Source organism: Pan troglodytes, chromosome 3 (genome assembly GCF_028858775.2).
Source record: "Pan troglodytes isolate AG18354 chromosome 3, NHGRI_mPanTro3-v2.0_pri, whole genome shotgun sequence".
NCBI lineage: Eukaryota > Metazoa > Chordata > Mammalia > Primates > Hominidae > Pan > Pan troglodytes.
Window position 1 is genome coordinate 16,645,985 of NC_072401.2, and position 17,656 is coordinate 16,663,640.

The window sequence follows — 17,656 nt, forward strand, 5'->3', positions numbered from 1 at the left end:
CCAGGTGATGTGATGCCACTGGCCCGGGGACCACACTGTGGGGATCACTGATGTGGGCTGAGTCATGATAGCTTAGACATGTGTGTTGCCTTCACAAACAGTTTCAGATGCATTATCTGATTTGCTCTTCACAACCCTGAGAAGTGGATATTCTCAACCCTGATTTGCAGATGAGGAGACTGAGGTTTGCTGTGTTGCATAGAGCAAGGGTCTTGACTGCAACATCACACGGCAGGCTAGCCCTCCAGAGTATCTTAGAGGGGTAAATATCCCAGAGCTCAGTACACCCTACATCCCTGAAGTCCTCGCACTTTGCTGTGAGTGGCTGCAGGCACCTCCCTCAAGGGTTTTCCTTGCCTGGCTTCTCCCTTCTCTGTAAACAGCAGAAGGCAGAGAGATTGAGCTCCAGTTTTCCAGTTCAGGAAGGCGGTTTAACTTTCTGCTGTGCTCCTTGCTCCTTGTGTGACCCTGAACAAGTTACTTAACCTTTCTAAGCCACAGTTTTCTACTTACAAAATGGGGTAACAGTGTCTGCTTTAGAGAGACATAAAGGTTCAATGAGAAGAATGTAGAAAATGAGCTTACCCCTGCTTTCACACGAACACAAAAGCGATTACACAATAATCCTTTACAAGGACACCAGCCTGACTTTTCTAAAACTGATCTGATCATAGCACTTCAGAGTTTACCAAGTAGTTTTTTTTTCCATTTCTCATTTGATAATTACAACAATTTAAAATTCCACTTAGCTCCTCCACCCTTTGTCTATAGGATTAACAGTCTAAGATTCTTAGCAAGGCATTAAGAGCGCTCTTGAGATCTAGCCCCTGCCTCCATCCTCCACCTCGTTTCCCCAGGGATGGGACGGAAGCTTCCCTCCTCATCTTCCCAGCAAGACAGCTGGCACTTAATGGGGAGTGAAGGAAACCTGCGCTGCAGCTTCCGCTGTACTCTTTCCTCTTTTGTTCATTTGTGCCTTGCCCTTGCTCTCCCTTCTTATCCATCTAATTCCTACTTCTTTCAAGGCGGCCCAAGTGCACACCTTCTGCAATGGCCCCTGTTTTCTTCATCCAATAAATGTTTATTGCCCGCCTGTGTGTGCCAGGAACGAGGTGCAAGGGCTACAGCAGTGAATGTGGTTGAATGTTCTGCTGCAGCCAGAGGCGTGGTTTATGGTGGTACTTATCACACAGGGCTGTAATTGCCGGGTCAGCCCCCCAGTCTTTAGTGCCTTGCTAAGAATCTTGGACTTTTCACTGTCAGACTACAGTTAAGCCCCATGGGCAGAAAGCACAGCTCCTTCATTTCTGTGCTCTGCTCAGTGAGTGCAATTAATATCTGTGAAAGTAAGTCTAACAAGCTTTTTATGCCTTTTCCTTGTTATACATTTCACTTATCTGGTTAAACCTGACATTATGGCGATTTCTAATCTTCCCAGTATTTACATTCTTATGTTGACATATTAAAAATGGAATGAGAATGTGCTTATTGAAAATAATTGCAGTTTCAAAATTAACCATCCACTTCGAAGATTATTCACGCTGCAAGAGCTCATTCATTCTGTAGTCCCTGAGCTAATACCTCTAATAGGAGGCCAAATGGGCCTTCAAGACCTCCCTTGGTTTCCTTATAAGCCAAAAACAAAAAACAAAGAAAACCCAAAAAACAAAACATATAAATAAGCAAAACATATTGTATTGATACCTACCTTGTCATTAAATATCAAAAACCTCAAATACAACTTTACCACACTATGCATAACTGTGCCTTTTGCCAACTTGCTGATACATTTACTCTCTTAATAAAATTTAGAACAGCAATGCCTTGTTTGCTCAGCACTGCTAAGCAATAGTTCCTCCCTTATAAGCAAACTTTTCACATAACTCAAGGTCCCTGAGAACGCCATTTTCTTCTGAACAACTTCCCCTCAATTGTACGAACCTTAATTTGTATCAAACACAATCCTTAATTGTATGTAATGAACACAATCTAAATCATCCTAGATCTCAGACACTTACTGCATACCACACATCACACTGACCTGTAACACAGTTTATCACTGCATACCACACATCACACTGACCTGTAACACAGTTTATCACTGCATACCACACATCACACTGACCTGTAACACAGTTTATCACTGCATACCACACATCACACTGACCTGTAACACAGTTTATCACTGCATACCACACATCACACTGACCTGTAACACAGTTTATCACTGCATACCACACATCACACTGACCTGTAACACAGTTTATCACTGCATACCACACATCACACTGACCTGTAACACAGTTTATTGGCAATCACAGGCATGGCATCACTGACGTCAGGTATATTTTTACTGCTCTCTTGATTAACTCCTCTTGCTTCTACTTCTCCTTGCTGTTAAGCTCTACTTACACTTTACTCTTTTACTATACACACTTTTCTGAGATAAAGGGCAAGAAACGTCTATTTGATAGAGTATACGGACAAATAGAACTTTGCCACTTATGGGCAAGTTTAATGTTCAGTTCAAGACAGCCAAGGGTGCTGAGAGTCTGACCTCTGAAAAAGTGGGGTGGAGTAATCTTTATCTTTTTCCATATAAATAATAAATAATGAGTATCCACAGAGAATTTTCAGAAGAATGTGTTTCAGCAAGATAGGTCTAACTCCTTGCTCCTTTTATGTAAAGATCTCTAAATAGTCCCTCTCAGATTTCCTAATGTACTAACGTGGGCTAAACTTCATGAACAGAACCTCCAGGTTCAGTGGCTTAGAAACAATGGCATTTCACAAGTTTCTCTCTTATGTATAGTCAAGAGGAATTTTCCAAGCTGACCAGCAACTCTGCTCCACAGCGGCATTCAGGGACCCAGGTTCCTTCTCTCTCATGGCTCTGCCATGATGGGCACCTACTGGGACAAGGTCACTACCTTCTCTGGGTTCCACCTGTGGGAAGGGGACAGAGGAGGTGAGGGGGACTCACCCATGGTCTTAAGGGTCCTGGCCCAATAGCAGAATACACCCTTCAACTTACATCCCCTGGGAGAATGAGTCAGCTGGCCACAGGTAACAGCAAGAGGGGCTGAGAAATGCAGTCCCCAGCAAGCAGCACATGCCCAGCTACAACTCTACACGATGGAACAGGAGAATGGATTCTGCTGGACAACTAGCAGTCTTCAGGGAGAAAGTCTTTTATTTCTATTTTATAGAAGCACTGTAAAATTGCTATACAATTATCTTATTTCAAGCTAATCCAATAGGAAAAAAATCAGACTTACATAAACGTTTTAAAGAACTATATTTTAGAGCCGAAATAAGCCTGAGAGATCATTTGGCCAGTGGACACTCTGTGACCAGCAGACATTATTTCATCGACTTGTTCCTATCAGTCTTCCACAGACGAACAGGGACTTATCTTGCTCATTGCTGATCCCACCACTTAGAACAGTTTCTGACACATAGGAAGTGATTAACAAATCTTTGTTGATAAAAAATAGTTGAAAACATGTAACAATGTAGAGATATTACATTATTTTGTAAATTTATCTCCTCCTCTGCTGAGTTACCAGGAGTGGCAGGGTATATTTTGATGGCCTAATTATAGCAAGTTTCTTTCACTTTATGTAAAATGAATATAAACTCTAAATACTGGCCAAAGTCCACAAGAAAATCTGGACAAGCATATCAGTGACACTTGGTCTTTACACTTATTCTAAAGGAAAACCTAATAAGGGTCTGGCCTATGCTGTGCCTTCATTAGATTTTTTTAAAACCAAAGCACTGTCTTGAACTTGACTCCCAGATGTGAAAAATATTTTGTGTGACATTCAAAACACTTGTAAAATGCAAATACCTTCATTTGCTGAGAAATATTAAATGGTCTATAATCAAGGCCCAGCCTATTTTTTCCAAAGACAAAATTAAACATTTTGCCACCATTAAGACCAAAGCAATAATTCAAATTAAGATAGCTCTATCACTTGTGAATTACAAATAAATTCTTATTATACAGTGGGAAATTCACTCTACCAAATACAATAGTATTAAAATAAATTCAGTGACCTTTTTAAAAAAGATTACAAAACTGAATTTATTGAGATTCACACAAGATGCACTTATAAAATTAGTACTGAATGCCATTATAACAGAAGAAATGAACATAATCCCGAACTCCCAACAGCATCTGCAAAGGAATGGAAATCTTCTGAAAATGACAGCGCAGTAACAGAATAATTCAAGCGGAACTGAAGATCTATCCAAACCATGTTCCTGCTCTGAAATCAGGGTTGTGTTTGGCAAAGCTTTCCCCAAACTATTCCATTCACCGTGGCATTGTTCCTTTTGTTGGTAAAGGGAGACGGAAAAAATAATAATTCTAAAATGGGGCTCCATTAAAACACACATTAAGCAATTAAAAGCTTTTTCATTTTTAACTTAAAATACTTCCTGGTTTCACAAAGGCATGTGCATACAATTTCCTCAACATTAATCTTCAGATTTCTTTAGTTAATGCAAAACATTAAAATTCACTTACTTTTTTGTATTTCAAATGAACAAGTCAGAACATTAAAGCTTGCTTTATATTTCATCCAAGAAACAGACAAATCACCTAAAAATTGCTTTCTGCCTATGTATGTATGCCTGAAACATTTGCATGGGAGCTAAACTTCAAAATCAAAACATCAAAGGAAATAACAGTTAACAGTACCATCTTCTGGACAGTTCTGAAACCAGAAGTTGTAGAAGTTTTACAGAAATGCAAACACGGTTGTCAAGATAAAATGGGGTGGGAAATAACTTCTATGATATAGACCACAAACTAGTAATTAAGCGGAAACAGAATCTTGATCTCAAATAAAACCAAAAAGCACCTTTTGGTTGCTGTTCCCAACAGCCATACACAGATGCCTCCCCACACCAACAGCCACCCATACGCCTCAAACACCCCATTTACTTTCACACAAAATCCTCTCCAGATCCAGGCCTGCCCCATCCCCAGCACAGGCCCACCCTGATAGTCACATCCCCACAGACACCCTCCCACAGAACACACACCCTGCCCCAGCACAGGCACACTCGCTGTCGACCCAAACAGAAAGACTAATGCATTTGGTAAGCCCAAGCAAGATGATGCTGCCTAACACACTTGGAGCATTTACTTTACAGTTAAAGTTGACAGTTTTGAATTTTGTACATTGACAATTTTTCAGCCTGTTCAACATCAAATCCTTTTAGCTGTAATAATTTATGAAGTAATTAGTTTTAAAGCAAAATCAGTTAAGTATACCTTAAAGTTAACACTGCTCTGCTTCCTTGGTGTAAAAAGTGCCCTTTTGTAAGGAAATTTATGTTTTATCCACCAATTAAATGACATACAGCTCACATTTTGCTTTAAAGAGTAAACTGAAAAATTATGAAGGATTTTTCCCAGTAATGCATAGCCTTCATTAATTATTTTTTTAATAAATAAACTAGTTTAGCGTTTTTTTTTTTTAACCCTACAAAATGCTACTATTCATCATGTCTTATTTAAGGTAGCCTTTTATTCTGATTAATTAAGATACATCTTTAAGGGTTATTCTGGTGGTAAGAACATTTATCTTGACTTATGTTTAATTTTTTTAATGCTTTGGCAGATGAAGTAACGTTTGAAAACTGTTTGTGAAAATAGTATGAGACTGGAAAGATTACGTCGTGGTAAAAGTTTCACAGTTTTCCAGGTATTTCCTTATACTGAAGAGGCCTTGAGGCAAATTCAACATTCTGGAAGCCCAGATTGACAAAGCAAAAAAGATTTTGATGTTGCCTTCGTTGGGTCCTGGAAGTGATGCTGCTGCTTGGCCAGGCAGGAGGAAGTTTTATAATCCATCAAGCTTCCCAGACAGTCAAGGCCGGAGGTCGCTCCTGTCCTGTGGTCTGACCCTCAGCCAGGCCATATTACTGGAAGAAAGATACTAAGATTTGCTTGCCAATAATAATTTAAGTTTTTAAATAAATATTTAAGTGCCATGTTTAGCATCTATCTGTCCTGGCAACACAGCACTTGTTGCCCCAGGACCCAGCTTCTTCAGCGCATGAAGCCACAGATTCAGTCGATTCGGTTTCCACAAATTGTGAACCTGTCTATCTCTAACAAATCTTTCTTTGAGGATCTGTGTTTTAATTCAGAATTGTCCTGCGTTATGTCCTTCTCGTCACCATCTGGAGTTGTCAAAAACTGATCAGAATTGCTTGTCACAAGTAATGGTATGATATTTTCCTTTTGATGAATAGGCTGTTTGGTGATGGAGGCAGACAGGTTTTCTTCTGTGGAAAGGCCTGTGATAAAATAGATCCATTAAATTAGAGAAAGACTTTTCTCCAATTATTAATAAATACAAACTTACCAATACAGTGGTGCTGAAAAAAGTGCCCATTATCCATGCTTTCCGATAAAGCAAATGATAACCAAATAGCATGTTGTATAAGCAGCCATCATTTATAATAAAACTTAGAGGCTAATCATCTGTTTGTTCAACTTTATGGAAGGGTACATTACATTGCTCGTATCACACAAACAATGCCATCACCCAACTGCAGAAAGATCACAACTCCTACATTACGGCTCCTCTCTATATAATCAAGACCTAACATGACTGTTGGCAGTCCTGAAACATTAACACTTGCTCCAATACAGAACATCAGGGAGTGGGCCAAGAAGACTTTACTACATTCCACCTGTCATCTGTAATCACTTCAGCTACAGATGGTTTAGCATCATCATCTCTGGGAAGTCCAAATCAGAGGTTAAAAACAAACAAACAAATAAACAAAACCCCCAATGTTTATTTTAGGCCACAGAGATCCTGGAGCCTGGCTTTGGGGACAGCTGGGCTGGGGCCTGGAGAGACTCATCTGAATCATACATTCAATCCATGTAAGAACAGCTTCTTTGAGGCAAAAAAGACACACCATCAGCTGTACACATTTAAAATGTATAATCTGATGAGTTCTGACATGTGCATACACCTGGTCACACTACTGCCATGATGGAGGTAATGACACATCCAGCTCTCTTGTAGTAATCCCTCTCTCCTGCCCTCACCCCCAGAACCGCTGTCTTTTGTCTCTTTTACAACGTGATGAATCTGATGCAGCTTTGAGAGACAGCCCCCTCCCTCTCTTTAGCTTGACTTCAACACCCTCCTGCATGTTCTCCAGTCTGTGTTCTCCTGACCTCCAAGACATTCTGAGCAAACACTCAGGTCATCGTCCTGAATGTACTTCTCATAACATGACCCCTGAGTCAATGGCCCTGCCCTGCAGTACGTGCTTAAAGCTTTTATCCCCATTAGACTGGATCCTCCTTGAAAGCAAGAGTGACGCTTACTAACTTTTTGTTTTTATATTTTTTGTAGAGATGGGACTCACTAGGTTGCCCAGGCTGGTCTCGAACTCCTGGGCTCAAGCGCTGCTTCTGCCTTAGCCTCCCAAAGTGCTGGGATTATTAAAGGCATGTGCCACCATGCCTAGCCTAACTTCTTAACTAATATGCATAACAAGAGAACACGTACAGGCCCCACTATGAATTACCTAGTTGGTTGAAAAAAATGCAATCCTTATTACTAACAGTGTTCTTATAATGAAAAAAATAATTTCCCAGTGATTATACACATTGTTATTTTACTTTATTTTCGCTTCCGGTTAAGTACAGATGATGAGCACAGACCCACTTTCAGGTAGGACTCCAGTCCAGCCCAACTCTCCTCTCCTCCCTCTTTCTGAAGCACACTCCACACTTGCCATATTGAGCTGCTAGTTCTCCAGACGCTTTTCCAGGTCTCCATGATCTAACTCATGCTGGCCCTTCGGGAGTGCCCATTCCACCAGTCTGCCCTGGGCCAGTTTCATCCTTCAAGCTTTTAGTTTAGAAGAACCACCCTCTCCTGTCCCTCCAAACCCTCTGCTCACCTATTTGGACCCCTGTAGTTACATGAGGCCTTGAAGGACATCCTTTATTTTTCTCTCTTCAGCATCTCCTCTATGACCTTGCACACAGTTATTCCACACATTTAAAAACACATCATTTAGGCCGGGCATGGTGGCTCACGCCTGTAATCCCAGCACTTTGGGAGGCCGAGGCAGGCGGATCACAAGGTCAGGAGATCGAGACCATCCTGGCTAACATGGTGAAACCCCGTCTCTACTAAAAATACAAAAAATTAGCTGGGCGTGGTGGTGGGCACCTGTAGTCCCAGCTACTCGAGAGGCTGAGGCAGGAGAATGCCGTGAACCTGGGAGGTGAAGCTTGCAGTGAGCCGAGATCACGCCACTGCACTCCAGCCTGGGCGACGGAGCAAAACTCCGTCTCAAAAAAAAAAAAAAAAAATACATCATTTAAACTAAAAGTTATATGAACAAATACCTCTGTGAACAGGGAACTGCCACCTAACAACAAAAATTAAGTCAACGTCCCAGTTCTTCCTCCAAATCTTCCAACCCAGAAACCTTGGAATCATCCTGAACTCACCTATTCTTCTCACACTGCATAACTTCCTCACCAGCAAATACTTCACGCAAACCTCCCAGGTCTATCCAGAACCTGGCCAGGTCTCCCTGCTCACACCACCTACCCTGCTCCTGGCCAGATAGCTGCCTCTCTAGTCCCTACCTCTGGGCCCACCCCTCTGGAGTTTATTTTCCACAAAGCTTGAGAATGATCCTTTTAAAATGTCAGCTGCACCATGCCACTGCTCCGCTCAAAGCCCTGCAACAGCCCCCTTCCACCTGGAAGGTTCTCATAACAGCCTGTAGCCCTCCATGGCCCCCAAGACCCCCTCTCCAGTCCTTTTCCCTGGGATGGGCCACTGCAGCCACCTGGCTTTTAATGTCCTTTTATGCGCCAAGCATCTTCCTGCCTTGGTGCCTTTGCTGGGCCTGCCGGGCCTCTGCCTGGGAGCTGCTCCTGGAAGGCTGGATGCGCTGTCTCGGGCTCCAGGACTCTGTGCAGTGCCATCTCCTCACACTTGGGGGAGGGCCCAACTCCCTGTTGTACTTCCCTTTCCCCGTCCTGCTTTTGTTTTCTCTGCAGTTCCCCGTCACTTGACATAGTGCATATTTACTTCTCTCTACCCCTCTTCCCGACAATCTAGAACAAGCTCCATGGGAGCAGAGAATTGCCTTTCCACCCCACTGCTGTATCCACTGGAGCTGATGTGTCGCAGGTGCTCAATGTGGAACAGCGAATGAGTAAATGGAAAAACTCAGAACATTGGGCCAGGTATATATGGGATGAAATCTAAAACACAACCATTAAAAGACCCAAAAATCTATGCAAAGGGAAACCAATCTTTAAAGCGTTGCTTAACATTGATCAAACTGTGATTTAATTTTTTGAAAATGATCCAGGGAAGTGAAGAAAGGGACCAAACCTACCTTGAGAGGGTTTACATTTGTTCTGTGATTTACTGGACGGCTTGCCTGGAGTGCAGGTTTGGGGAGGATTCGACAGCTTCTCTTCCATTTTGGCTTCCTTCACATACTGGCACGATTTCCCCAACAGCACGATGCTATTAAGTACTTTCAGGGATATCAATCTAAAAACAGAAACAAAACAAACCACATCCGTTGGAATTCATCTAAATCCCTGTGAATGCCATCTACTACCATGGCTAAGGAGAAGGTGGGGCAGCATGGGACGGGGACAGATTAGGGATTTAGAGGAACTTACACAAATCTTGAGTTTTCTGAGGCCTCCTTGCCACAAAGTAAAACTTCGGAATTCCTTAGTTCTCTCTTTTTTTTTTTTTTTGAGACAGAGTCTCACTCTGTCACCCAGGTTGGAGTGCAGTGGCACAATCTTGGCTCACTGCAACCTCCGCCTCCTGGGTTCATGCAATTCTTGGCCTCAGCCTCCCAAGTAGCTGGGATTACAGGCATCCGCCACCACGCCCGGCTATTTTTGTATTTTTAGTAGAGACAGGGTTTCACCATGTTGGCCAGGATGGTCTCAAACTCCTGACCTTGTGATCCACCTGCCTCGGCCTCCCAAAGTGCTGGGATTACAGGTGTGAGCCACCATGCCTGGCCTCCTTAGTTCTCTTATAAGAAATTATACCATTTAGAAATTTTTCCTGGTATTAAATATTATAACATTTATTCTTTTATTACACAACAAATACATTTAGCACATGCAGATGAACAAAAAAGAACATAATAAAATTACATGATTCCACACCCTTATGATAATCACTGTGACATTTAGTATGTTATCTTTCAGTCGCTTTCTCTGAGTACGCCTCTATTTGTACTTTCTTGCTGTATAGAAATGGTCTATTTTACAAGGCAGTAGGCGAGTGGAGTCAGGAGGCAGAGCATGGACTCTGGGGTGAAGTGTGTCTGTGTGGAGTCCTGAGTCCACTGCTTAGAACCTGTGTGCACCTGGGCAAGCTACTTAACCAGCTAATCTGGAAAGGAGAGCAGTCAGGTAAGGTGCTTAGAGCAGTGCTTGGCACACAGAAATGGCAAGCAATTTTGTTATTATTGTTGTTATTTATATAACAATGTATCATGAATTTGTTCCATATCAGTTAATGTTCCTCAGTGACATTATTTTAAATGGCCTTATAACATCACTATATGGGTTATCAAATAACAAAGCTCCAAACAACTCCTATTTCTGGATATTTAGATTATTTTCAATATTTTGCTTCTACTAAAAAGTTTCTGATTAAGAAAACACGTTAAATCTGTATTTCCTTAGGATACCTAGATACCTATGACTACAGAAATAAAATTTCTGGGTCAAAGAATATGAATATTTTAAGGCATTCAATACAAATCTGGAAAAAAGTATGGGAAGAAAAAAGTCTCACATTAACCTCAATGCCAGTTTTATAACCAGTGAAGAAGTTGGTTTTCTTTTTTTTTTTAAGAGGCAGTCTTGCATTGTCGCCCAGGCTGTGGTGCAGTGGCATGATCATCGCTCACTGCAGCCTTGAACTCCTGGGCTTAAGCAATCTCCCACCTCAGCCTCCTGCACAGCTGGGACCACAGGTGTATGCCACCACGCCCAGCTAATTTTCTTTTTTGTAGAGATGGGGTCTTGCTATGTTGCCCAGGCTGGTCTCAAACTCTTGGGCTCAAGCAATCCTCCCACCCAGCCTGCCAAAGTCCTGGGGCTACAGGCATGAGCCACCATGCCATCTTCTGCTCAGCTCCTTTTATAGTCTCCCGTCCCCGGGCCCTCCTCCCCCATGGCTGCTCATGGACTACTGCAGCTGCCTGGCGCCTGCTGTTCCTCCATCAGGCCTGTGTCCCCGTGCCCTTCTGCTGAGCCTACGCTCTTCCCAGGTGGCTGCACAGCTCCCTTCCTTACTGAAACACCAGCTCACCAGAGAGGCCTGCCCTGGCCACCCTCTAAGGCAGCTGCATCTGCCTCTCCCATTCATCTCCTCATACTACTGTGCTTTTCTTCCTAATGATTCCTACCAACTGTCAATAGAGTGACTTGTTTTTCTAGTTGTTGTCTATTTGTTGTTGGGAATTTCTGTGACATCAAGGCAGGGCACTTGTCTGGCTTCTTTTTGGCCAAGCCCTAGACCAGCCCAGGCCCAGGCCCAGGCCCTGCTGCTAAGCAGCTATTCCCTGAGGGGCACTGGGCAGAGAGCAGTAACGGCAGAGGCTGGCAAGTCCTCCCACCTTCGCTGGCAAGAGTGAGTCTGGAGGGAAAGAGGAGAAACCGGGTGTGGTGGGAGAAAGTTCGGCATTGTATGTCAAAAAGCCCAAATGAATTCTGATTTTATTTTTTTAACTGAAGACACATTCCTGGGTTTGGTGTAATTAATTGATAAAGAAGGCATGGACAAGGTAGTTTTGAGAAAGCTTCTGAAGGAGAAGAGGATAATTTAGGAATCACCCTGAGATGAGGATTAGAGTAGGTGAATAAAGTAGAAAGGTGAGTAAGCAGATCTGTCTGGCTGCACTATCCAGGTGGAGAAGTGAGGCGACACGGGAGGCTGGGGGCACAGGTGCCCTGAATTCTAAGTAACTCAAGATTAAAGCACATACCCCTGGGTGAACTATGCACAGGCAAGTGTAACTAAACAAAGGTTTTCAGATGTAGCATATACATGCTTCATTTCCTGATTATTATGTAAAAAACACTAGAATAATTAGATTGTCTAACAATTATTCCCATTGAGATTACAGCAACACCACTTCGTAAACACAGCACAATGTTAAAAACATTGAGGGGCGGTGTGAGAATCTACATTAGAAAAGGAAGGTCTTAATGTTTTTTAATGTCAAAAAATGAAAAGAGTTACATTAATATAGTAAACCATTTACATACTCATTCAAACAAACAACAGGCAATGCTGTACAGTGTGATCAGAACCTCATCCTCTGTGAAACACTGAAATTAGCCACATGACCTACACACAGCTCTGCAGGACAAGGGCCTGAGCCCGCTACTGCAGGAGCTGGGAAGCAGGCTCACGACTCAGGATACTTGGTGGAGAGGTGGAAAGTGCAGACAGTAAGTGACTATTCTCATGCTACTTCAACAGAAGCTTCCTGAGCACATGCTAGGTAGTGTGCTAAGCCCTGGGCAGGAAACAATGTGAAAAACACACTAAAAATACCATGAAACTGGAACTCTAAGCAAATCCACCGCTCAAGTTGTGACTGCTCTGCTTACCCTCCAACCTTTTTCCTCTGGAGGGATTCAAGTTCGAACCCTCTCAGACCACCCCTCCCTGAGTGAAGCTCCTGATGCACACCACCTAGGCGAGGGTGGAACAGGTTTCCCGTTTAATTTTTCAGTAAGTTAATTGACTGCCAGGTCTGGGTACTTTATCATCGTTCACTTCTTGAGAAAAGTAACAATGGCAAAATCATCACTTTACATTGTTATTTTCTTCATACCATTTATTTCTATCTTAATTAGTTGTTAATTTACTGTATGTCTCCCCCAACCAAAATGTAAGATCATGAGACCAACAAACCTGCAGATGGATTCCACTGGTCACAGACAGAAAACCTAAGCTTGTGCATTACATTTGGGTTTACGTGATGCCTGCCTACAGTGTGCTGAACAACTCAATGTGGCAAACATATTGGAGGGTCAAAGATGTTTTTAAATATGAAAACATGTCTGCAATGGCAGGCTTTTATTCATCAAAAAAATGTGAGTGAAACCTAAATCTTAAGCAAAAAGGGCTTTAAGATTTTGCTAAAAATTAAAATAAAATCTAAAGTACTATTAATACTACTACCAAATAGCAGTGTAGTTAATCTAACTGAGTCACAAATAAATACACTTGGAGGTATAGCTGTTGAATGGAAACCCCTGGCATAGATTGGGAGTAGTATGATTGGGATGCTATTAACTTCCATTACATCTTGCATTTATGCTTTACTGTATAGCCAAAAACATATTCAAGAATAATCTTACCCAAAATAGAAGAGTATGACACAGGCATAAGACAGGATTCCTTGCACTTTAATTGAGCTTGTTACAACTCTGATGAGCTAGCCAGAAACAAACCAAAACAACAAAAACACACAAACAGAACACACAACCACAGAGTTATTAGTTAATACTTAAAAAGATTTCTCCATGCTGACTTTAACATTTTAGGCATATATCTATGGCCTTTGTCTAAAAATCCAAGAAGGCAGATTTGTCAATTTGTATCAAAATCTGCCTGCTTGTGAAACCTTCTGTGGTACATTTGGATTGGTTCAAGCAAATCTGGGATGCCTGTGGCTAGTGCAACAGTTTGACTCCTGTGGACTCTCTAAGTTCGGCCCTATACCTAGGTCATGAATGTCACACTTACACCTCACAGGGATGCAAAGCAGCTGATTTTTATAAAATATTATTCTGCAAAGTACAAATGATTTCATCTTGCTACACGTGTCCACACCAAAGCTAGAATCATTTGGTGGGCGTTTCCTTATTCCTGCTTTTTTTGCCCTCCGTCCTTTCTTGACTCTTTTAAGAACCCCCAGTAACTCACAGGGAACACAGGAAAAATGGAACCTTAAAAGTTTTGTATTTAGAAAAACTAAACACTATTAAAAAATTAATTAAACATTGAAACAGTTCTCTCTTTTGGATACAGTTAAATATCCATTTTCTTACTTCTTTCACAGAAATAAACGAATAAAAGCATTATCCTTGGAAGTCTGCTGAATAAATCTGGTGGAATCAGTTAAAGGAAAATGTCCACACGTTACAAGTGCTGCTATACCCATATGTTAAAAGAGAAATAGAGAATTAGGGAGAAGTCGTCTTATCTAGTAATGTCAAGTTATCCAAAGTCTATTAGGGTATCTTAAATAAACATCATAATGGTACACATTTAAAAAGACATTTAAAAATGCTTTTAATAAAAGAACAATTGGGAAGAGCTGGGGCAATGGCTTGTCATATGTTCAATAAACTCTCACTATGAGAAAAGTGACAATGGAAGCCCTCAACCGTGTCACAGTCTCTACAGGGTAATGTCTACTGTATAGGCAATTGTGACTGAAGTTAACATGACTCCAGGATTTTATTCATTAATATGAAAGGCAAACCAATGATCACATTTAAGGCTTAAATAACTATACTTTCATCTAGCATATTATCAGTTAACTTTTACTCAATTTCCATGAGACTTTAATACACATTTTTTCTTCCTTTTTTCGGATATAAAATCATTTTACGACCCAATGTAACGCTTAGAAGAAAAAATTGCCATCCTTGTGCCTTAATTAAAGAATTAACTTGTCACAGAGGCCTCGGTGTATTTCTCAAGGCTCCTGGATGCCCGCCAAAACTGTGGCACACGACGAAGCTCTGTGAGCAAAGTGCTATGGAAGGAAGCCCACTAGATCTCTGCCTAACTATATAACCCCCTTTCAGCACACTGCAGGTGTTCCAAAAGTGTTTTGTCAATTATTAATTATTCATAAATATTTTGGTATAACAGCCATAAAAACTCATTTAAAGAATAAAACAAGGATTGAAGAAAAATTTTTAAATACTAAATCAAAAAAAGTTCATACTATGAATTTTCTGACAAGTTACTAGACAAATAAGTCAATTATTATTTGGCAAAGCAGGATCATATTTAAATCCAACCATCTGACCAATCCTTACAAAAAAAAAAAAAAAATTCAGGCCTTGTAGGTTTATCCTTATATTTGTATGTTTCATATTTCTAGTTGTAGTAAACAAATGCGGAAATATTTAATATTCTATTTTATCAATCTCTTAAGCCTTTAACAAACAATTTTATTATTTAGAAGCCTCCATTTTTCCGAAATTCTAGGAGTTCCTTTTCCGAAGCAAAAGAAAGCTATATTATGATGTAATAAGCAAGCTATTAATATAATTAAAAATGTTTAGGGATGTGGTTGTCTGTAAAGGCACACTGAAATTTAAATAGCATTAAGCCTATTAATCATCTGTCATCTAAAAAAAAGTCAAGGAAGCTGGTCTAAAACATAGCTGGTATGACCTTCACTTTCTTTACATATTTCTTAGCTGATTTGCATGAGACTGCAGCTATAGAAGTCTAGATATCCTTTGGCAAAAAAGACAGTTGCATTTGTTTGTTTTGTTTTGTTTTTGTTGTTTTTTTTTGAGATGGAGTGTTGCTCTTGTTGCCTAGGCTGGAGGGCAGTGACGCGATCTCGGCTTACTGCAACCTTCCCTCCCAGGTTCAAGTGATTCTCCTGCCTCAGCCTCCTAAGTAGCTGAAATTACAGGCACCTGCCACCACACCTGGCTAATTTTTGTATTTTTAGTAGAGATGGGGTTTCACCAAGTTAGCCAGGCTGGTTTCAAACTCCTGACCTCAGGTGATCCACCTGCCTCAGCTTCCCAAAGTGCTGGGATTACAGGTGTGAGCCACTGTGCCCAGCTGGTTGCATCTGTTTTGATGTTAGAATCGGTAGTCAAGAAAGAACATAATCAAATACAAGTGCAGCCAGCAAATTTTTTTTTCTTGCCTCAGCCTCCTGAGTAGCTAGGACTACAGGTGCATGCCACTAAGCCAGGCTAAACAAATCGTCTTAATTAACATTATTATAGCCTAACCTGGCTAGAAACTATTTGCAAGCCTGTTGTGGGCAATTCATTAAAATATTCAAAGTTGATGACTTGTTGAGGGTTGATTTAGTAAGTTTCAGTAGTACTTTTGAAAAAAATACATATTTCTTTTTATTCTTTCTTTTTTGAGATGGAGTCTTGCTCTTTCGCCCAGGCTGGAGTGCAGTGGCACGATCTCGGCTCACTGCAAGCTCCACCTCCCAGGTTCACGCCATTCTCCTGCCTCAGCCTCCCGAGTAAAAAAAAAATACATACTTCTTGGGTATAAAAGCAGGAATTTTCATTGCAAAAAGTTTGGACAATTTTTAAAAAGTATTAATTACCACTGATAGAGAATATGTCTTCATTTGGGCATACCATAATTTTTTAACCTATTTCATTTGTTTCTAACTTTTTATTATTACAAATGTCACTGAAATGCAAAGCCATGCCCATAAATCATTGTGTGTCTTTTATAACTATTTCTTTAGGATAATTCCTAGAAATGAAATGACTGAATTAAAGCATGATACTGTCACATTGCCTTGTAGAAACACTGGATTAATTTATACGTCCACCAATATGTGTTGCAGTGGCCACGTTAATGCCCATGCTCAGATATTTCCATTAAAAAAATGTTTTTTTACTAAATGAATAAGCAAAAAAGAGTATTCTCATTGTTAGGAAAGCCATTTACATAAAACAGCTAAGCGTCACTCATCTATTGGATGGCTCAACCAATAGATATTCGGATATATAAGCTACTGCTATAATTTAAAACAAAATTTTCTTCCAAGTTATTTACCCTTAATTTTTATATCAAGTCCTTTTGAAACAATCATATTAATAATCCATTTATTAATATTCTATAATGATGGCTACTTTGTTACAAAAAACATTAAAAAGTATGCACTTACTAAAACAGCTAGTGGGAGAGGAATAAAGCCCATCCTCCGTGCTACAGAGTCACTATAATCAGTGTATGCCTGAACAGAGAAAGAAGCAAAAGATTCAGATTTATGGGATTTAAACAGCATTTTAAAAGTACTATTCACTTATTACCAGCAAACGTTCTAAACAGGTGAGGCTATGGAGCAAGAACAGAACCTGGCACTTATAAAATGATGTGGAAATCCAAATGTTCACAAGTCTTAAATACAAAGTTGAATAACTTAAAATGCTGCAAAGAGCATATATTACTTAATGTTAAGTATTACTATTATTCTTAATTTGTAAATGTTTATTTAGTGTTGAGAATAGAGATCAGTAGGCAGTTTATGTAGCTTTCCTTTAGTTAATATTTCATGCTAAATTAATCATTATTCAGTTAATTTCAGACTATGCCTTTGTTAATTTCAGACTACGCCCTTGATAAATGCTCACATTTTTCTGTCGGCTGCTAACAAGGTCAAAAGCAAGACTGGCTCTATATTCACTGTAGACCTAAAAACAAACAAGAATGAAATATCAAGTAATACAGTAAAAATATATCATGTGGAAAGACTGCGACTTTATTAATAAAAACATTTAATAATTAACCAGGAACAAGTGCTAATAACCAAGCTGACATCTGGGCATAATTTCCTTATTTGT

The 17,656-nt window shown here is 40.4% G+C and overlaps 1 protein-coding gene across 4 annotated transcripts in view; it reads right to left on the reverse strand.

Moving 5' to 3' along the window:
* Positions 1–4,063: 4,063 nt before the first annotated feature.
* Positions 4,064–17,656, reverse strand: part of TAPT1 (transmembrane anterior posterior transformation 1) — a 66,203-nt gene continuing 52,610 nt past the window's right edge. For all 4 annotated transcript variants that reach the window (XM_016951383.4, XM_003950291.5, XM_054682794.2 and 1 more), the window contains 5 exons: positions 17,447–17,506; positions 16,981–17,049; positions 13,436–13,512; positions 9,415–9,575; positions 4,064–6,318 (listed from right to left, as the gene is read on the reverse strand). In XM_016951383.4, coding sequence (XP_016806872.1) covers positions 6,089–6,318; positions 9,415–9,575; positions 13,436–13,512; positions 16,981–17,049; positions 17,447–17,506 — 597 coding nt within the window. In that variant the 3' untranslated portion in view covers positions 4,064–6,088. The remainder of the gene's footprint in view (positions 6,319–9,414; positions 9,576–13,435; positions 13,513–16,980; positions 17,050–17,446; positions 17,507–17,656) is intronic.